The sequence below is a fragment of the Sus scrofa genome, chromosome 1 (assembly GCF_054392235.1).
Source record: "Sus scrofa isolate SSC_HxYL_T2T_F1_AM1 chromosome 1, Sscrofa_HxYL_maternal_Yorkshire_Landrace_v2.0, whole genome shotgun sequence".
Taxonomy (NCBI): Eukaryota; Metazoa; Chordata; class Mammalia; order Artiodactyla; family Suidae; genus Sus; species Sus scrofa.
Window position 1 is genome coordinate 118,687,529 of NC_139383.1, and position 23,023 is coordinate 118,710,551.

The following is a 23,023-nucleotide window of genomic DNA, read 5'->3' on the forward strand; positions in this document are numbered from 1 at the left end:
CCTCAAAATATTAATCCTGGTTCAGGATATGTCTAGCACTACTATTTTTTTTGTAAACCAATTCTCTGAATAGCGGTGAAGCAAGAATGTGAAATCTAGATATTTAAAAATTCTCTCACAACTGAGCTGGCTATGGGAGTCTGCCATATGTATTTTCACTCTCAGTTTCCAAAAGGCAAATTATTTTATAACTTCCAGTACTTGGAAGAAAGGGCACTGAGGATGCTGTGCCCTGCAGGTATATAAGTACACAGCTGGAAGACACATGGAGCAGGAAGAACTTGGAGGCAGTTGTCCTGGCTGGACGAGGTGAAGCTACAAACTGTGTCTTAGTTCTGGGCCCTCGGATGGCCTGGGAGTCCTATAGCAACGCTTTTCAACCCTTGGCTGCCCATCAGAATCACTTGGAAGGATGGCAAAACCATGGACATCCAGGCTTCACCCCCAGCAACACTGATTTGTTTGGTCAGATCTGGACCCTGGGCTTTGTCCTTAAAGCTCTTCAGGCAGTTCTAATGAGCAAAGCAGGGCAGAGAATGACAGTGGTAGCCAATGCCAGGTAAACTTCACTGTGTACACACAGCAGCTGGGAACTTTGCTAAAATACAAACTCTGATTCATAAGCTTGAGGTAAGGCCTAAGGTTCTGTACCTCTCACAAGACCCTAGCTGTGGATCACAATTTAAGTAGCAAGGGGTTAGACAATTTCACGCAGCATCAGCTACAGGAAGGCTGCTAATTACCCTGCCCCGCTGAAAAGCTCAGGAGTAGTAACCCAGTGGTTCGCAAAGCATGCTGGACCAGCAGCAGCAGCATCACCAGACAACTTGCTGGAAATGCAAACTCTCAGGCCCTACCGCCAACCTATTGAGTCAGCAAAAAATGGGGGCGGGGCCCAGCGATCTGTTTCAGCCACCCCTCTGGTGACTCTGAGCCTTGCTCAAGTTTGAGAACCACTGGTATGAACAACAAAACTAGCTCATTCATACTCACGGGGCTCTCACTGTATGGGGCTAAGAGCTCAACACACGATTGGATTATCCAGTCTTTCCAATGGCCCTACTCATGGATGACTAAGTAGAGAATTAGAGAGTACGGTGCCCAGATTCACACAGTCATTGTGCAGTAGAGCTGGAGTCTGGGCCCGGACGATGAGTCCAAGTTCTTAGCCTTCACAGGGTACTGCTAACCTACCCCAGGACCCTACGATTCCCTCCTCCTGTGAGCGCAGCCTAGAGACAAAGACTCCACCTGCAGGAAAAAATATAGATATCCTCACCTAGTTAGAGACAGAGATTCACCTAGCTGAATGCAGCCACAGCACATTAACTCTGTTTTCTGCCAGGGCAGAGAAATGAAAACACCAAACAATACTGACCATATCCTGGCCAAGAGGCGGCAGGGAGTCGAGCTCGCTGAGGTCATCCTGGGCCTGCTGGACAGCGTGCATGCTCGTGTTGATGGTCCCCAGGAGGGCCTGCTGGGCAGAGGTCTGCAAAGGCAGGTAACACAGGGGTCAGGCCATGCCCCTGGGATGGACAGTATAGCCTCTACATGAGCAAGGAAACTGCTCCTGGGATCACGATGAAGTGGCCCAGGGTGTATCTTAGCAAGTGCCCGAACCCCCTCCCATTCCAACTGTGGGCCAGAAACGGGTATTATAATGTGTTAATATTCTAATAAATATGGGTGTTTTGAATAGAGGGGTTATAATAGGTAGAATACGGACAATTCAATTAGCTGACAAGCAGGCTCAGAAAGAGTCCCTGAGGGGAGCTAAGGAGATTCAGTCCCCAAGGACTCAGGACAGAAGGTCTCATGCACAGGAATCAGGTGCATGTTACACCAGAACCTGTCCTGATGAATAAGCAAAGAGTCTACACAAATCTGAAGTCCATAGGCTTCTCCAGAGAGCAGTCACTTCTGAGCTTTCAGGCTTTTCAGCCTTCAAAAAGTTCTTCCCCAAAAGCATGGGATTCCAGAGCAAGCCTGAGAGGCCGAGTCAAGCAGACCAGCTCAGTGCAAAGAACCAACGATCTGTGTGGGGGAAATGTGTGGGTCAGAACAGACCTGGTCGATATCTAAGCCTCTCTGAGGGCTATCTGGGCCTATAAGCAGCAAGGGGTGCAAGCCAGGGAGCAGGGTCCTATCACTCTCTCACAAACTGGGGAGAGGTCCCCAGTTCTCGTCCAGCCCTAGAGGACACCTATGGTCTGAGACAAGGCATTGCCAGAGCCACCCATTTAAAAGAAAACACAGTGGGAATTAGGCTGCACAGCTGAAGAGCCACAGTTCAGATAGGAAGTAGCCAGGGTGTGGATGATACAAGCCATCCCTAGGCTGGTGTCCCTCCCTGGACACAGCAAATCCCCAAGGGAAGCCTCACCAGTGGGGGCATGTGGCCTCGGTGCATCTGCCCAACCATGACCTGCTGCTGTGGGGAGGGCATGCTGCCCACGTTGAAGGTCTCGGGCCCGCTGGAGCCAGAGCGCATCACAGCTGGTAGAGCCACCGAACCATGCTCCACCTTCCCAGTGCGATTGAATTGCTGCTGCAAGATGGTGGACCTGTGGGGGACAGAAGGCTGGGTCACTGCACAGAGGCTGCTCACGTGGAGGGTACTAAGGTACCGCAGGTGTCACCAGTGTTCACTGCTTCATGCTGTGGCCGCCAATTCAGAAGAGGCAAATACAGACAGAATCATGAATGAAGTAGCACAGCAGGACCCTGAGATGAAGGAAATCCTTTTATGATCGGTAAATACAAGTGACTTCTCCCAGTTTATCTAGTTAGTAGGTTCATGGTATTATGCTATTAGTTGTTCTTAAGAAAGACAGAGAAAACAATGATGTTTCAGGCATATGTGAATGTTTCCGATATGGTGATCTATTATTTGGTAAATTCTACCTGAAATGGTATTCATTAACCACAGATCTACTGGGTGCCAGGTTCTATTCTAAGCTCTGGGGACAGAGATCATTTATGCTTAGCGTGAAGGAAGAAGTGTTGAAATGAACTTAAAATTTCCCACAGCTAAGATTCCCCTCTCCAGGTCAGAAGCCATAGACCACACAGGATGCTTTTGGAGGCATGATGATTGGCGGTCCTTGACACCTCTTCCACAGGATTTCAAACTAAGTCTGGGCAAACTCCTGAAGGGCATCTAATTAAAAAAAAAAAAAAAAAAAAAAAAAAAAACCTTCAAATTTTTACCTCTTAATATTTTCTTGGGATGAGCAGTGTGTGCAAAGGACTCTGAGCATATGAAGGTGAGAGCCTGAGGATAGCCCAGCTGTCTGTCTCACAGCCCGGTGGACAAACACATGGGAAGAGTCTGGGGGAGCCTGTGTGCATGCATGAGGGGGGCAGGATTGGTGAGCAGGTGCAGTTAAGGTGGAGGGGACTCTGTCTCAGGGTTCTGGAACCATCGCAGGTCACTTCCTGTTGCCCAGAGCAAAGCTTGTGAGCCATGCTAGGACACCAACCCATAGACATCCATGGAGGAACATTCATGTCTAGAGAGAGGCTGGCACTGGGGAAGGTGGATCAACAGCTGTGCTAGGTCAGCTGCATTCCAAGATCTCAGCCAGTGTCTAATACAGAGAGAAGTGGAAGTTCTAGGGATAAGGATTTCCCTGGATCATACTTCCCATTTGCCATAACCAGACCCCACCATGCAGCCCTCTGCAGTGGGGAGGGCTACAGCAGCCCCAGGCAGGGGAGGGTCCCAGCCCTCTAGGTTCAGACACTTCCTGAGCCTCTCCCAGGAGAAGTTCAAGTACAGCACAGTCCAGGGAAGTAAAGAGCTCAATGTATCAGGAAACATTAGCTAACTAACGTCCAAGTGATTGATATTCATTAATAATTCTAAGAACTTATGGTCTTTTGCCAGAGGGTAGCAATTAGTACTTGAAATGCATCACACCAAAAGTGGTTTCAACTTGTGCACTAATGGGGGACAAATGGAAAAGCACCTGCGAGGGGATTATGGAGCCAATTGTGAGAAAGTGGTATGGAGCACTTTAGAGAAATGGTTACTACGACTAGACAAATTCAATATGCTGAGACATGCTAGAACTCTCAGCAGGGTACTATAAGAGGATAATACAAGGTCTGAATTGGAGTCCTGGCTCTGCCACACATGTACATCTCAACTAACCTCCGTTTGACCTTTGGTTTCCTCATCCACAAACTGGGGATGATCAGACCTAGCCTACCTCTTCCATGGAGCGGGGGGTGGGGTGGGGTGGTGGTGGGGGATTGTTGGGATGAACTGGGACAGCAAGGTGGACACACACACTAAAGTGTCAACAAGAAAAGTTATGACTACAATGCTCTATTTAACAGCAAGGGAGTAGCTGAATAGGTTTCCCAACGAGTCTCACTTATGAGATGTTATTTAATTTTAACAAATCTGAGTTGCCTCATTTATAAAATGAGGCTAACGTGAGATTGTTCTAAAATGATGATAATCATAGAAGACATGTATGATGTACCAGGCATTGTTTAATGCACTTTTTTTTATGTGCTTTATCAGTAAATCAATCATCAAAATAAAACTTACGAGACAGTACTATCCATTATTTTTCTCATCTTACAGGTAAAGCAAAAGGGGCAGAGGAAATTCATAATGTCCCCAAGGCCACGTATTAAAAAACAGACCTCAGGAGTTCCCATTGTGGCGCAGTGGAAACAAATCCCGCTAGGAACCATGAGGTTGCGGGTTCAATCCCTGGCCTTGCTCAGGGGGTTAAGGATCCGGCGTTGCCGTGTGCTGTGGTATAGGCCAGCAGCTGCAGCTCTGATTAGACCCCTAGCCTGGGAACCTGCATACGCTGCAGGTGAGGCCCTAAAAAGCAAAAAAAAAAAAAAAAAAAAAAGAGAGAGAGAGAGAGAGAGACCTCAGATTTGAACTCAGTATCTCTGGCTCCAGAGTCTTTACCACTTCCCTTTGCTGCCTCATGACACGTATATCAAGTGCGCCAGGTAACAAACATTCCACACACAATAACCCCTCCATTGGCTAGGCCGCAACCCCAAAAGGTACAGGATGAACCTCAGCCTCCAGGCTTTGATGAAAATGATGCAGTTTATGAGATTTAAATCAGAAAGCAGGATAGGACTCATGAAGGCTCATGGTGTCTAAGGATGGAATTCAACACCACATGATGTTCAGTGCCTTCTTCAAATTCCCTGTCACCCTCATCCCAGTAAGACACCCTCAACCCTGATGATGATGGTCTGGGCCCCATACTTCGAGAAGCAGGAGCCATCTCTCGCATCCACCCTCACTCAGGGCAGCAGCCCCAGAGCTGGCAGAGGGAAACCTACACATCTGAGAAGGTTCTCTGGTGTTCTTAAGGATACTTACTTTTTGGGGGAAACAGACTCCTCTAACATCGTTGACTCCTCATCACCCTCTAGTCCAAATCTATCTTTACTTTGTTTCTGAGGTAAAACAAGACAAAAATGAGAGTCAGCAGGTCCTGGCACAAGACCCTTTCAAGAGGCCTTTTTTTGGCGGGGTGCTATGCTCGTGGCATGTAGAAGTTCCAGGGCCAGAGATCGAACCGATGCCACAGCAGTGACCTGAACCACTGCGGTGTCAATGCCAGATTCTTAACCCACTGAGCCACCAGGGAACTCCCAAGAGGCCTTTTAAAATGAGCCACACAAGCAGAAATGTTGAGTTTACCCCAAATTCCTTGTATAGGATATTTAATAAGTGATGGGTGAACAAAAGCAATGGTAATAATGAAAAAGAAATATTTAATATAGTGAACTCTATAAGGTCTTCTGTATATAGGATTGTGCAATTTTATATAGTGAAAATCAAGATAGAGATATTAATATTTTAGTAGAACTTGTTTATTTCAGTGTGCTGTATCCTGAAGCCTTAGGAAAGGTTTGTCTGCATACCCCTACAGCATATGACACCCTGGCCCGCACCTCATTGAAATTAGTTTAAAAAAAGAGAGAGAGGAAAAAAAAAAGGAAAAGAAAACCACCATCTTCAGACCTTCAACCCAGTTTCTACAGAAGTTGGAAAGCATGACATAATACCTAGAGAGGAAGATGCTGAGGGGTTAGCTAGGCTCATTCAGTAGCTAAGTGATGCACTACTGCTCGTCAACTTGCAGTCAATGACACAAATGTGAGCTGCAGCAAAATCAGAAATTCTCCTAGATTTTGAGGTCAGAGACTGCACACTCAAGCAATCTTAATCTTAAAGACTCAATTAGTGAATCAAGTACTTAACCTGAGGTTTTTTTATGCCTCCCCTCCCACCCCAAGTAGCTACATCATCTAAACTGAGTCTTTAAATAAAGAAGGGTGGTCCAATCTGCATCAGCATGAAATACCTTTTTAAGGATGATGTCGATGTAGCCTGCAATCAGCTGGGATATTTGCTCTCCCTCAGTGGTTTGTACTGAATAGTAGCTTTCCTGGTACTCTCCAAAATCCTTGAGGAAGGGGAAAAAAAACCCATGTTAGAAAAAAATACAGCCACGTCAGCAGTTTTAAAGGTGGGAAGGTCCAGTTTTGGAAACAAGCTCTGGCACAGACTTACTTTTTCTTGCTTATCTCCTCTAAATACTACTGAACACCCTAAAATTTATTCAAGAAACAATGATAAAGGGACTTTGAGAGCTGGAAAGGTGGACAGCCTGGAAACCTCAGGACCCGTGTAACCACAATCTGGTGAGTTCCTGGGTTTTGTTTTATCTTTTTTTTTTTGCCATTTCTAGGGCCGCTCCCACGGCATATGGAGGTTCCCAGGTTAGTGGTCCAATCAGAGCTGTAGCCGCCGGCCTACACCAGAGCCACAGCAACTCAGGATCCGAGCCACATCTGCAATCCACACCTGCAGCACATGGAGAGTCCCACAGTAGGGGCCTAATTGGAGCTGTAGCTGCCAGCCTACACCCCAGCCACATCAATGTGGGATCTGAGCCGTGTCTGCGACCTACACCACAGCTCACAGCAATGCCGGATCCTTAACCCACTGAACAAGGCCAGGGATCAAACCTGCAACCTCATGGTTCCTAGTTGGATTCATTAACCACTGAGCCACGACGGGAACTCCTTGGGTTTTGTTTTATATCCCATACCCTCGAAGGCCGGGTACAGGGGAGGCCTGAAACTTGGAACCTCCAACAGGAAGTTCCTGAAAGCCTGTTCTCTCTGGCCAAAGGACCAGAGAGAGTAAGCCCAAGAGAGACCTATTTGGGAGCCTCAGGTTGCTCTACAACCTAGGGTGGTGCTCATTGGCAGCAAAGCAGTGAGAGCCACAGGCTCTGCTCCACAACCCAGCCAGGCAGGGGGTCTGGTTCCTTGGCAGCCACAGCTCCGGTGAAGTCCTGTGTCTCCTTCTTCTCCATAGGGTGGCATAAAGAGATTCAGGCTCTGTAGCTCCTGCCTCCCCTAACAAAGGTGACCCAGCAATAGCAGGGGGCCAAGGAAGTATCTTCCCTCAAATAGCACCAACAAGCCTTGAGCAGGAACGCCAGCAACATCAGAACAACAAAGCAGTCCAGAAGAGCATTGCAAGGGCTCATAAAATAAACTGCAATTGAAATCCACAACAGTATGCCAGAACACTATACCCTACACCTAAACGAGGTGACTGTGGGCTGAAATAGAAGAATTAAATAAGATCAAGAGTCTCCTAATATAATGACCAGATTGTCTAGGATATAAATGAAAATCACTTTTCATGTCAAGAACCAGGATAACAATGATGTAAAAAAAAGATAATCAACTGATGCCAGTACTGAAATGAAGCAGATGTTGGAATTGTCTGATAAGGTTTTTAAACTGAATCATAAAAAACATTTCATCAATGACAAATTCTCTTGAAATAAATGAAAACAATAGATTCTACCAAAACACCTAAGTCATAAAAAAAGAACCACACTGAAGATTTGAGAATTAAAAGATGCCATAACCACAATAAAACTCACAGAAGAGATTACATGGTAGTGTGGAAGTGACAAAGAAAAGAATCAGTCAACTTGAAAACAGAGCAGCAGCATTTAGTCAAGCAAAACAATACAAAACAGAGATCTGTGAAACAATTTATTTTTTTCTCTTTTTAGGGCCACACCTGTGGCATATGGAAGTTCCCAGACTAGGGACTGAATCAGACCTGCAGCTGCAGGCTTATGCCATAGCAACACCAGACCCAAGACGCATCTGCCACTTACACCACAGCAATGCCAGATCCTTAACCCAATGAGTGAGGCCAGGGATTGTACCCACAAATTATAAACCTACAAATTCAAGAAGCTAATCAGGCCTCCAAATAAAATAAACCTAAGAAATCCACACCAAGAACTTTTGAAAACTAGGGAAAAAAAGCTTAAAAAAAAACCCATAGAAAAGCAACATACTACCTATAAATGAACACCAACCAAAATGACAGCAAATTTCTATTCTGAAAGCAAAAGAAGCCAAAAAGAAGTGGAATAACATTTTTCTTTTTAATTTTTTTCCTTTTTACAGCTGCACCTGCAGTAAATGGAAGTTCCCAGGTTAGGAGTCAAACTGGAGCACAGTCAAGGCCTTCACTTCAGCCATAGCAATGTTGGATCCAAGCTACGTCTGCAACCTACACTGCAGATTGCAGCAATGCTGGATCCTTAACCCACTGAGCGAGGCCAGGGATTGAATCCTCATCCTCATGGACACTATTTCAGATTCTTTAATCTGCTGCGCCACAATGGGAACTCCAAGGAATGGCATTTTTCAAGAGCTAAAAGAAAAGAACTATGGATCCCAAATCCTGTAGGTGGCAAAATTAACATTTATGAATGAAGGGGAAATAAGAACAATCTCAGATAAAGGAAAAAAATGATTTGCTGCTAACAGACTTACTTTTAAAGAATATCTAGAGGGAGTGGGAGGGATTGGGAGTTTGGGATTAACAGATGCAAACTATTACCTTTGGAATGGATTAGCAATGAGATCCTGCTGTGTAGCCCTGGGAACTACGTCTAGTCACTTATGATGGAGCATGATAAGGTGAGAAAAAAGAATGTATACATGTATGCATAACTGGGTCACCATGCTGTACAATAGAAAAAAAAATTGTACGGGGAAATAACAGTTTTAAAAAATAAATAAAAGAGAAAGAAAAAAAAATAAAGAATATCTAAAGGAACTGCTCCAAACATAAAGAAAATGAACACAAAAGAAGACCAGGAACTTTTAAAAAGAGAAGGAACAATGAGATGGAAAGAAATCAAAGTAAATGTAATAGCCTATCCTTCAGCTCATGAGTTTTCTTCAACCTTACCTTATGGTTGAAGCATAAGTTATAATACCAACTCATTTAGTGGTCAGTGTATATAGAAGAAGTGTATATAGAGTTTAAACAATTATACTCAAAAAGTATGAAATATAAACAAACTTAAATGGAAGTAGAGTTTCTATACTTTACTTGAAGTGGTGAAACAACACTGATACCCGTAGGTGCTAATTAACTATATATATATATATAAAATACCTATCACTAAAAGCACTATATGAAGAAATATTCTAAAAAATATTATAAATAAATGTTCTTGCCACAGGAAGGCAAACAAAACAGAGGGAATAAAAAGAAAAATTATAAAATGGTAGATATAAGCCCTCACATATTAATAATGAGTTTAAAATATAAATGGCCTAAATATGTCAATTAAAAGAGTGAATTTTAATAAAAAGCACAGCCCAACTCCACACTCTCTACATGAAATTCGTTTAAAACCTAATGATATAACTAGGTTTAAAGTAAAAGGAAAGGAAAAGATACAGCATGAAAACATTAACATAAAAAAGCATTAGTGGCTACATCAATGTAAGACAAAGCAAACTACAGAGCAAAAACTTTATGGAGAACAAAAGAAGACAATGATAAGACCAATTCTCCATTAAGAACATAGAGAAATCTTAAACATATAGGTACCAAACAAGAGAACTTCAAAATACATAAAACAAAAACTAAGATGAAAAGAAAAACCAAAAAGTCCTCAGTTGCTGTTGGGAACTTCACTCTCAGGAATTATTAGAATTACTAGACAGAAAATTAACAAGCATATGCACAACTGGAACACCAACCATCAGCGAATGGGATGGAACTGGCATTTATAGAACACTTCACCCAACAAAAGAAGGCACATCCTTTTCAAGCACTCATGGAATATTCTCCACGAATGATCATATCCTGTGATAGAAAATTAATCTTTAAGTTCTAAAAATTGAAATCCTACAGAGCACAATCCATGAACACAAAAGAAGCAGAGTACATCCCACTGACCATAACAGAATCAGACTAAAAGTCTATAATAGAAAGACCAAAGGAAAATCAAACACTAAGAAATTAACTTAAAGCTAGGGTAGAAAGGAAATGATATTCTGTAAGTTTCAACGCAACTTTAGTAAAATCACTGATATTTGTTCTCTCTTTTGCTTGACACAGTTACTCCTGCAATTCATTACAGTTTTTAACAACCTTTTTTTTTTTTTTAAATAGTACTTGGACCCTAGCTTAAAAAGACCAATATTTGTATCAACTTATGCAACAAAACCTAGCTACCCCTACCCCATCCATTCGAACCTTCATGTTCCAGTCCTCACTCACATGCATTTACTTTTTTTTTTTTTTTTTTTTTGGTCTTTATGCCTTTTTCTATGGTGGCTTCCGTGGCATATGGAGTTTCCCAGGCTAGGGGTCTAATCGGAGCTGTAGCCGCCGGCCTACACCAGAGCCACAGCAACACCAGATCTGAGCCAGGTTGTGACCCACACCACAGCTCATGGCAGCGCTGGATTCTTAACCCACTGAGCAAGGGCAGGGATCGAACCCGCAACCTCATGGTTCCTAGTCAGATTCGTTAACCACTGAGCCACGATGGGAACTCCCCTCAGACTTTTTTTTGATGCTCTATTATAAGACCCTGCCTAGATGCACATATTTCAAGTGTTCACTAGAGCTGGAGACTAGGACATTTCAGGAGTTCTGAAGAAATTAACAAATTTCAATACTTTCTAATTGCTCAATCATATATATTACAAAATAATTGCCCTACAGATTCTCACCTACCAGTGTGGCTGGCCATAGTTAAGGCCACACAGTATACTATGCTAAGAGCGAGTACTGAGGTTAGAGGAGGAATTCAGAGGTTTAAAGGTCTGGAACAAACACACATACTCTCTACTTCCTGCGTATTTCACTCTGAGCCTTCTGTTATCATCATCTCACTGGGTTCTAGAAACTGTGAAATAGGTATTACCATCCCAATGCCACAAACAACACTCAGGCTCAGAGAGAAGTAAGGTTACTTCTGAGCAAGCGCACAGAGGTAGGGATGAAAGCTGATTTCCAATGCTACTTTAGAGTCTCTTTCCACAATAAAACATGATCTCTTTGTAGGGAGGCTGGAAAAACACCTTGATAAGATGTCATAATTCTTAGGAACACCTAAAACAACTGGAGATGAAGAAGCCTTTGTATGGTCCTCAGAGAATTAGAAAATTGCCTTTTAGGAGTTCCTGTCATGGCTCAGCAGAAACAAATCTGACTAGCTTCCATGAGGACACAGGTTCAATCCCTGGCCTCACTCCGTGGGTTAAGGATCCGGCATTGCCGTGAGCTGTGGTGTAGTTCGCAGACAAGGCTTGAATCTGGTGTTGCTGTGGCTGCGGTATAAGCCGGCGGCTACAGCTTCAATTTGACCCCTAGCCTGGGAACTTCCATATGCTGCAAGTGCAGCCCTAAAAAAATAATAAGAAAGAAAGAAAGAGAAAATTGCCTTTTAGTATATACTTGGGACAGTATCATGAGGACCACAGAAGACTCAGAATGATCCTTGATTGGCTCTCTCTAGTTAAGGAGATCAGACAGACTTGGAGCGCCAGAGAGAAGGAAGTGGTCAAGGAGACCCAGCTTGCTGACATCATCCTCACTTCCGGATCAGTGCCTACCCCCACCCCCTGGCCCACGGACCCCAACCACCTGTTCCTCTCCATGCTGCTCTCCAAAGCCAGGGAAACCCAAAGGGCGTGTACTGTTTCACTCGCCCCAGGGTATCACTCAAGGCCATGCTGGCCGACTCACTACCTTCTCTAGTGCCTACCAGTGTGAAGCTTTTGGGTGAGGCTGCCCAGCGCTTGACTGTGGTCAGTGGCCACTCCTGTAGCACTTCCTTTGTCTTTTCATCCACGCGCATCACTGAGTCTTTGGTGATCCCAAGCAGGCGAGGCACCAGCTTGTTCTTGCCTTTCATCTTTTCCTGAAACAGGAGATACCAAGAGTCAGAGCTCTTCCTCTGAAGACATCTGATTTTTCCAAGTAATCAGTGATTTTTGTGATTTTTTTTTTTTTTACCTCTGGTCAACCCATACCACTGTGTCTAAGGACAGGCAGGGCTATTGGGAAATCAGGGTTTTGAAACAAAGTGAATGACTCACTAAATTAAAGGAATGGAAGGTAAAACAGATACAAGAAGACTAGAGACATCCACAAGGGCATGTTTCCTGAGGAAAGATACTGTCCAGGAGGACAGGTTGCTCCAAAAATAGAGGCTGTGATAGAAAGAAGATATCTAGAGAAAAAAAAGTTAAAGTCAACTCCAAATAGTGTCATTCTCAGTAGCCAACTCAGTGAGTAACAAATGAGGGTTAATGCGGAATTTGAGTATGGCACGTCAGCTACTAAGAATTAAGTAAAACTGCCAAAGTAGAGTCTTCTCAGTCCTAAACACAGTCTTTAAATATGTATATTTGGAGTCTTCATGTTTTTTAATGTGTATCTGCTGACTCTTAAAAATATTTTATGATTAGTTTTAATAAGTTTTAAATAGCCATCATCTCTATGAAAATAATGAAGGCCTACCTCACATTCATGCCACAACAAATTCAAGATAGATTAGTAATTTAGGAAGGTCACATAGTTGGATATTTTTGTGATTCCTGGGGGGGCGGGGGGGAGATGACTTTTTAGCACAAACACCAAAATTTAAAAAATAAATAAAGGAAAAGATTAATGGCTTTAACCATAAATATATGGACTTTGATACATTTTATTTTTATTTATTTTTATTTTTTTCTTCTTATGGTCACACCTGCAACATATGGAAGTTCCCAGGCTAGGGGTCAAATCAGAGCTGCAGCTGCTGGCCTAAACTACGGCCACAGCAATGCAGTATCCAAGCCACATCTGCAACCTACGACTCAGCTTGCCGAAGCACCTGCTGGATCTTTAACCCACTGAGCGAGGCCAGGGATCAAACTCACATCCTCACGGAGACTATGTTGGGTTCTTAACTCATGGAGCATCAATGAGAACTCTGAACTTTGATACATTTTATTTTATTTTATTTTATTTTATTTAGTCTTTTTGTCTTTTTAGGGCCGCACCTGCAGCATATGGAGGTTCCCAGGCTAGGGGTCTAATTGGAGCTGTAGCCACCGGCCTGTGTGCCAGAGCCACAGCAATGCCAGATCCAAGCCACGTCTGCGACCTACACCATAGCTCACAGTAATGCCGGATCCTTAACCCACTGAGTGAGGCCAGGGATCGAACCCGAAACCTCATGGTTCCTAGTCGGATTCATTAACCACTGAGCCACAACGGGAACTCCCTGATACATCTTAAAGAAAGAGAAGGGAACAAAAAGAAAGAGACCTCACCATAAACAAAATTAAAGGAAAATAACTGGGAAATAAATATTTTACAACAAATAGGATGATAAGAGATTTTGTATACTTTATATATGAAAGGTTATCAAAAATCATCAAACATAAGTGGCAAAGAACACGAACAGAAAATGTGTTTAAAATAATAAAATAGATAATAAGCAATAAGCAACAATTAGATAAATATTCATGTATATATCATAGTTTTTAAAAAATGAACACTCAGGATTAAAGAAGGTATGAAGGGGGACCACTCTTGATGGGCACTTAAAATAGAGGCCTTTATGAAGAAAATTTGTTAATACCCACTCAAAGCTTTAAAAAATGTTCCGGAGTTCCTGTCATGGCTCAGTGGAAATGAATGTGACTAGAGTCCATGAAGATGCAGGTTCAATCCCTGGCCTTGCTCAGTGTGTTAAGAAGCTGGCATTGCTGTGAGCTATGGTGTAGGTCACAGACCTGTCTCAGATCTGGCATGACTGTGGCTGTGGTGTAGGCAGGCAGCTGTAGCTCCAATTCCACCCCTAGCCTGGGAACCTCCATATGCAGTGGGTGTGGCCCTAAAAAGTCAAAAAAAAAAAAAAAAAATCCTACTTTTAACCCAACTTCTTCTAGAAAATTAAGAAGTCATAAATGTACATAAAGACTACGTTGCAGTAAGGTGCAACCAGAGTTTTATCACAGTGAAAAACTAGAAATAACCAAAAATTTCAACAAGAGATTTGATCAATAAATTGTGGTATATCCAAATAACAAAATAATCTACAGCTACTAAAAATTATATTGTAGGAAAACAATTGGACTCAATAAATTATCCACATTAAAAATAAAAAAACCAGTTCCCATTGTGGCTCAGCAGTAACAAACCTGACTAGTATTCATGAGGATGCAGGTTTGATCCCTGGCCTCACTCAGTGGGTTAAGGATCCGGTGTTGCTGTAAGCTGTGGTGTAAACCGGCCGCTGTAGCCATGATTTGACCCCTAGCCTGGGAACCTCCATATGCCACAGGTGTGGCCCTAAAAAGACAAAAAAATAAATAAATAAAATAAACAAAACAGTGTGTAGAGCATCCTACATGAAATAAAATTTTAAATAAATCTTTTAGAAAATTACATGATAAAAATAACAGTAATGATCATCTCATAGGATGTGTACCATTTTCTTGTGCTTTCCCTCATTCCAAAAACGTAACTTAACACACATTTCTGTTGTTCTCAAGAAAAAAAAAAAAGTTTTCAAAAACACTTGCTGAAACTTAGCCATACCCACACCACTATTACCAGAGGAATATACACACAAATGAGCACCAAGTATGTTTGTATACGTGGGTGTGTGTACAATGGGATGGGCACTTAAGCCAGGAGTGTGACAGATAATAAATATCACCATCAATGTTCAGAACATCCTCCAAATGCTGACATCATCGTCATCAACATCATCACCACCATCCCCATCTTGAAATGAAGGGACCAGCAACTTGTCCTAAGCAAACAGTAGTTAAGTGATAAAGCCCAGATTAGAACGCAGATTCAAGAAGCTTAGAAACATCTCCGACTTCAAGAGACTGTCTACCACAGCATACTAGTTCTGATGGAAGCAATTAGAGAAAAGGCAAAAGCACTCCTCCTATCCCCTGTGGGCGGTTCATAAACCGTCAGACAGGGAAGGTCATGGCACACCTCCAGCTTCCTCCCAAGAGGAGGAGATAAAGGCAGTAGGAATCTGTGTGGGTGTCTGGCGAGGGGACTACGGCACTGTGAGAACCTCCCAGTCCTTAGGAAAAACTCAGAGACGAGTCAGGTTCTTTGTAGAGAGGCCAGTTCCACAAGGGGTGAAATCAGCCCAGCATGGGCCATGCCCGTGCATCTCACTTGGCTTCAGGAGCCACAGAGATTGCGGTGGAAAGGTTCCAGGCTGCTCGTTTAGTCACACAGGGTTGGCACCAGCCCAGCCCAGGAAGGAGATCAGAAATAAAATATGGTTTGCAGCTGCTGCCTGCCTCCTTTCCCATCTGCACCTCCCCAGTGAGGGGCTCTGGCAGGGGGCGGGGGGGAACATAGGGTCGTGATGGATTGCCCCAACTCCTGTCGAGATCATTCTGGCCTAGGAGAGGAAGCCGAAGTGAACAAGCAAACAACTGACAGCGGGCATTCCATCAGAAGGTCACGAATGGGGAGGATATATGAGGAACTCAGAAAATACTGTCACTCAGCAACAGAGACCACCATCAAGCGACAATTCAGCGGCTACCCACCAAATGCAAAGCAGCTGGAGAAAGTTAAATATCGAGGGGCTTGGCTCTGTGCGAGTGAGGTCGGGTCGCCCCTGACCAAGGACCGGCCTTAGACCCTCCGGGGCAGACTTGCATGTTAGAAGGCAGTCCATAGGCTATAAGGCTTCCCCTTCCTCCCTGTATCTCGAATCTCAGTCCAACCTTCAACTACAGACACTAGCATCCTTTTATCTCTGGGAGAAAAAAGCAGGTTAGGCAGGCCAGTGAAGACCAACACATCTCTCATACTCAGACACATACAGACTGTGGCTGCGACTTTGCTGGCTACATAGCAACGTCTCTCTCCAAGCAGTCCTCATTAGGTTGGTTTTGTTTTGACAACATGTTGAGTTTGGGTAACTTAAAGGCAGGAGAAGGTACTCATTCAACCAAGGAGAGGCAGGATCCACTAGTGAGCCCTGCCCCTCCTCTTGCAAGCACATCTCATTATAGTGGGTTCAGCCCCGGCAGCTGGCTCTGATCAAGCCTGCTCTGCCTCAGGCTCTTCTCACAGGTGTGGATATTGGCCGATTCTGACATCACCTGTGCCTTACATCAGATTCAGACGAGGGTGGAGGAATGCCAAGGGGCTGAGCTTTTGGCAGGCTTTGGCCCTAGGCCCAACTTCAATATGGCCTAAGTCCGTGATCCAGCTGTGCTCACTAGAGTTCTACGCTGGTTTCCTGCCAAGTACTGCCTTGTGGCTTTGCTGTGTCATCAGTATGCTTTTTTCTTTTGAGAGGGATGGCTGCTCAAAAGCAAAATGGTGTTAAAGACCCTGTTCATTAGCCATCTCTGTCCCTAAAAACAAGTGTTGATCCATTTTTGACTTAATTCATGATTCTGAGATGCTCTCACAGTTCAGGTGAGAAGAGAGTAAACACTCCCCAGGCCTCTCATCTCTAGGCTCTGGTTGTGGTTGCAAGGAAAGTTAAAGGCAAATTTATGCATCAGAAGGTTTACACAAGGATATCTTGGAATGAAACAAGATCCTTTGCAAGTCATGGAAAGTGCCTTACCATTCCTTATGGAGTTTTAAAAAACTAAGATAAACTGCAAGGATCTCAATGAAAGAGGAAGACTGCAGATGTTTATAGCTTGCATTTATTGAGATCATTTTATGCATCTTCTATATTATTTCCTTTAAACCTCAAAAAAAGTCAGCATTGTAGGTGCATAAACTGAAGATTGGAGATGGAAGGTAAAGTAACTTATCCATGGTCAAACCAAATGGCAAAGCCAGAATCCAAATGTATTCTTAGCCACTGAGAACTCTGCCACATGAGGGACTCATTACAGATATCCTCTCTGGCAGGGTCAGCAAACTACATCAGGTGCTAAATCCAGTTTGCTGCCCCCCTTTCGTGGGGGGCCCTGAGAGCTAAGAGTGGATTTTCCATTTTTAAATGGATGAAAAAAATTTAAAAAGGGAGAAGTGAAAATCATACGAAGGTGAAATTTCAAACTCCATAAATACAGCTTTGGGAACATAACCATGCTCATTTATATACATACTGACGACTGCTTTCAGGCTATACATGCAGAGTGGCACAATGAGCCAAGCTGAAGGTATTGCCTATATGGCCCTTTACTAAAAAAGTTTTCCAACTCCTGCTCTGCGTCGTGGACTCTAAAAGCAAATTAAAAGTTGCAGGACTCAGGGGCTAGGAATTAGGGAATTGTGACAAGGGTCAAGGACATGAGATAACCTAAAATTTATCAGATAGCCCTACATTCCATCTACTACGTTTATTTCCACACATTACCTCACTGAACTTTCCTTAGAGCTCTGTAAAGGAGGATCATTTCCATTTTTAAGTGAAGAAACTGAGGTTTTAGGAAGGTTACAGATGTTTCTCCAAGTCGTACGAGGTTCTGCTACTGCTCACACAGGCAATACTGCATGGAGAATCCTAGGCCAATCTTTCTGATTCCAACATCCAAGCACTTTCTAGTTTAACAATATGAAGTCCAGCTGACCCTTGATCAACATGGGTTCACTTAAACACAACTTGTTTTCAATAGCTAATACTAGAGTACTACATGAATCTACAATTTCATATTGGCTGAATCTACAAAAGTGGAACCGTGGATACAGAGGAACTAAGGACCCAGAGTGCCGATGCTAAGTTACATGTGGATTTTCATCTGCCACAAAGGGTGGGCATCCCTTACTCATCATTGTTCAAAGGTCAGTTACAAAATTATCTGAATAATAGGAAAAAATGTTCACAGATATAGGGGAAAATCGGATGGAAGCAAACCAGTTCTCTCACAATATTTATGACTCATCTCAAGGCCACATGGTATGACTGTGTTCAATATCAATATTTACATTTCATAAATTATGATTTAAGGAGTTCCTGTCATGGCTCAGAAGAAACGAATCCAACTAGTATTCATGAGGATGTGGGTTCGATCCCTGGCCTTGCTCAGTGGGTTAAGGATCCAGCGTTGCCATAAGCTGTGGTGTAGGTCACAGATGTGGCTTGGATCCTACATTGCTGTGGCTGTGGCATACATAGGCAAGCAGCGGTAGCTCCAATTCAACCCCTAGCCTGGGAACTTCCATATGTTGCAGGTGCAGCCCTCAAAAGCAAAAACAAACAAAAAAAAAAACCCAAAAAAAAAACCCATGATTTCATTTAATTATTTAATTTAGGATTTCTACTAGCCTGTCCAAATAGGGACTGCATTACTGAATTTTAACTTACTTCTTAAATTACAGCAGTGAACTTCCTTCATCATTTAATGGTATGTTCAGGTCAGGGGTGGGCTAAAGAAATCTGTTCTTCATGCATTTAAAAAACATACTATCCCTTAGCCAAACAATTTCTTGTGTGTGTACTATTCTGTGTGATCTCTTCCTATCATATATTATAAATAGTTGTTATTATTTATACATACACAGGTTATTTTACTTAAAACTAAAAATTAGAATGATTAAAGTGAATCTAAAAATTAATATCTATGTACATTATAACATGCGCTGGGATTTACAGACTGAAGATTACAAAACGCTGATGAATGAAATCTAAATGGATCTAATACCATGCTTATGGATTGAAAAACTCAACACGATAAGGTTATTAATTCTTTCCAAATTGATCTATAAATTTAATGCAATGCCTATCAAAATCCCAGCTAAGACTTTTTTTTTTTTGTCTTTTGTCTTTTGTCTTTTGTTGTTGTTGTTGTTGTTGTTGCTATTTCTTGGGCCGCTCCCGCGGCATATGGAGGTTACCAGGCTAGGGGTCGAATCGGAGCTGGAGCCACCGGCCTACGCCAGAGCCACAGCAATGCAGGATCCGAGCCGCGTCTGCAACCTACACCACAGCTCACGGCAACGCCGGATCGTTAACCCACTGAGCAAGGGCAGGGACCGAACCCGCAACCTCATGATTCCTAGTTGGATTCGTTAACCACTGCGCCACGACGGGAACTCCAGACTCTTATAGATATAGAAAAGTTTGTTCTAAAGTGTTTGTATAAATGAAAAGGACCTAAAACAATTTTGAAAAAAAAGAAAAAAGTGAAGAGAATCATCGAGTTTGATGTTAAGGCTCTCTCTACAGCTGCAGTGATCAGGACAGTGGGATATGGGTGGAAGGACAGACACAAATATCAGGAGAACAGGCTAGAGAACTCAGAAGTAGATCCACAGCAATGTGTTTGAATTAATTTTGTCAAGGATGCAAAAAACAATCCAATGGAGGAAGGACAGTCGATTTAACAAGCAATGCTGGGGCAAGTGGACACACACAGGCCAAAAAATAAGCCTCAACCTAAAAACCTTACACCTTATACAAACCTAACTCAATGTGGGACCATGGACCATGGACCTAAATGTAAAATGTAAAACTGTAAAACATTTACAACTAAACAAGGAGAAAATCTTCAGAGCCTAGAGTTAGAGTTCTTAAGATCTAACACTTAAAGCAAGATCCATATAATAGGGAAAAAAATGATAAAACATCCATCATCAAAATTAAGACCTTTGGAGTTCCCACTGTGGCTCAGTGGAAACAAACCTATTACCCGTGAGGATGAGGGTTTGATCCCTGGCCTCACTCAATGGGTTAAGGATCCAGCATTGCTGTGAGCTGTGGTGTAGGTGGAAGATGCGGCTTGGATCCTGTGTTGCCGTGGCTGTTGTGTAGGCTGGGAGCTGCAGCTCGCTTTGACCTCTAGCCTAGGAACCTCCATAGCCATTGGTGTGGCCCTAAAAAGACAACAACAAAAACATTAAGAATGTTTATTCTGTGGAAGACCTTGTTAAGAGGATGTGAAGACAAGCTATAAACTAAGAAAAAAAAATTGCAAACCACATCTGACAAAGGACTTGGACCTAAAATATATAAAGAACCCTCAAAATTCAACAGAAAATCTCACTAGAAAATTGGCAAAAAAAAACATGAACAGACATTTCACTGAGGAGGATTTACAGATGGCAAATAAGAACATGAAAGGATGTTCAAAATCATTAGCCATTAAGGAAATGCAAATTAAAACCACGAAAAGATACCGTAAGAAACCCATCAGAAAGGCTAAAATTAAAAAAGCAATGATAACCCCAAATGCCGGAAAGGACGGTAAGAAACTAGGTCACTCACACTTTGCTAGTAAGAATGTAAAGTGGAACATTCTGGAAAAGAGTCTGGCAGTTCGTCATAGTGCTGAACATGTTCTTACCATATGGTCAGGCAATTGTACCCTTGGGCATTTATCCCAATGAAATGAACACTTCATTTACACAAAAGCCTATACACAAATATTTATAGCAATTTTATTCATAATAGCCCTAAACTAGAAACAACCCAAATGTCCTTCAGTGATGAATGGCTAAACAAACTGGTACTTCAGTCCCATGGAAAACTATTTGGCAATCAAGAGCGATGGACTATTGATACACATTATGACTTGGATGGATCTCAAGGGTATTATCCTAAATGAAAAAACCCATCTCAAAAGGTTATGTATTGTATGATTCCATTTATGTAGCATTCTTGAAGTAACAAAATTATTGAAATGGACAACAGATTAGTGGTTGCCAGGGGGTCAAGACCAAGGAAGGGAATAGAGTGTAGAGAGAAGCAGGAAGGAATGGGAGCTGTGTGTGGCCATCAAAGGGTGGCACAAAATATACTTTAAAATTTTTTTTCAATGTTTTTATTAAGGTATAGTTGATTTACAATGTTGTGCCAAATTCTGCTGAATAGCAAAGGGATCCAGTCATACATAGACATACACACTCTATTTCTTATATTATCTTGCATCACGGTCCACCTCAAGAAGAAAGTATTCAGACCTGCTTTTTTTTTTTTTTTTTTTTTTTGGTCTTTTTAGGGCCACAACCCACAGCATATGGAAATTCCCAGGCTAGGGGTCGAATTGGAGCTGTAGCCGCCAGCCTATGCCATAGCTCATAGCAATGACAGACCATTTAACTCACTTAGAGAGACCAGAGATTGAACCCACATCCTCATGGATACCAGTCAGATTTGTTACTGCTGAGCCACAACAGGAACTCCCAAGTTCTTTATCATGACTATGGTAGTGGTGACACGAATCTACATGTGTGAAAAAAAACCTGCAAATCTGAGTAATGTCTATGAATTGTACCACTCTTTTTTTTTTTTGTCTTTTTTTGCTATTTCTTTGGGGCCGCTCCCACGGCATATGGAGGTTCCCAGGCTAGGGGTCGAATCGGAGCTGCAGCCACTGGCCTACGCCAGAGCCACAGCAATGCAGGATCCGAGCCGCGTCTGCAATCTACACCACAGCTCACGGCAATGCCGGATCGTTAACCCACTGAGCAAGGCGAGGGATCGAACCCGCAACCTCATGGTTCCTAGTCGGATTCGTTAACCACTGCGCCACGACGGGAACTCCTGTACCACTCTTGATTTGGCCTTGATATTGTACTATAATTACCACTGAGGGAAAGGAAGAACTCTCTGTATTACTATTTTTGACAATATTATCACCTACATATCATACAATTCACCTTGTAAAGTATACAATTCAATGGATTTGGGTATACTTACAGATAGGTGCTACTACCACTACAGTCAATTTTAAAACATTTTAATCTTCTCAAAAAGAAATTCTGTACCTTTGCTATCACTCCCCTATTCCCCTATCCCCTGCGATCCCACCCTACCGTAAGCCCCCACTAATACACTTTCTGTCTCTATGGACATTTCATATCAATGGAATCTTGTGACAGGCTTCTTTCACATCTAACATTTCTAAAAGTCATCCATGCTAGAGCCCAGAGCAGTACTTTTCCTTTCTTTTTATGACCGTAATACTGCACCTTATGGATATACCACATTTTGTTCAGCGGATGAACACCTGGGTTGTTTCCAACTTTTGGCCAAATGCGGCTATAGGCTTACACGTACAAGTTTTTCTGTGGATACACCCAGGAGCGGAACTGCTGGGTCATATGGCATCTCTATGTTTAACATTTGGGGAACTGCCAGACTGTTTTCTAAGGGGGCTGCATCATTTTACATTCCTACCAGCAGCCTATGAGGGCTTGTTTCCCCACATCCTCACCCACAGTTGTTAACTCTGACTTTTGGATTCCCTGCGTTATTTTTACAACTTCCTGTGAATGTATGATTGTTTCAAAATAAAAAGTTCAAAATGATTTTGTGTATCTTGTTAAATGAGAAAAATCATAGCAAAAAGTAATCATTTTGTTTTGTCATTTTTAAAGTTACGCTTTAAAAAATATTTCTTGTCTTACCATACATCCTAAAACTTCTAAAACAATGTTAAAGGGTAAACTGTTCTGATCCCAATTTTTATAGATTTCCCTCTAGCATTTCTGTTAAGTAGGATACTGATGATAGTTTTAAAACATTCTATCCTGATAAGGAAATGCACTTGAATTCCAGCATTTCAAGAAATTTTCACAATGAATACGTGAATTTTATCAAATACCTTAGTGACTTTATATAAAATGATCACATGAAGCCCTATTTTCCAACTTTATTTAGATATAAGTGACATAGAACATCATGTAACTTTAAGGTATGCAAATGATGATTTGATATAT

At 42.5% G+C, this 23,023-nt stretch overlaps 1 protein-coding gene across 24 annotated transcripts in view; it reads right to left on the reverse strand.

The window, feature by feature from the left end:
• TLN2 (talin 2) overlaps nt 1-23,023 on the reverse strand; it is a 471,505-nt gene that overhangs the window by 150,519 nt on the left and 297,963 nt on the right. For 21 of the 24 annotated variants that reach the window (XM_021094340.2, XM_021094320.2, XM_084967302.1 and 18 more), the window contains 5 exons: nt 12,120-12,275; nt 6,363-6,464; nt 5,372-5,448; nt 2,387-2,567; nt 1,379-1,492 (listed from right to left, as the gene is read on the reverse strand). In XM_021094340.2, coding sequence (XP_020949999.2) covers nt 1,379-1,492; nt 2,387-2,567; nt 5,372-5,448; nt 6,363-6,464; nt 12,120-12,275 — 630 coding nt within the window. The remainder of the gene's footprint in view (nt 1-1,378; nt 1,493-2,386; nt 2,568-5,371; nt 5,449-6,362; nt 6,465-12,119; nt 12,276-23,023) is intronic. The other 3 variants (XM_084967307.1, XM_084967304.1, XM_084967306.1) reach the window with 1 other exon arrangement.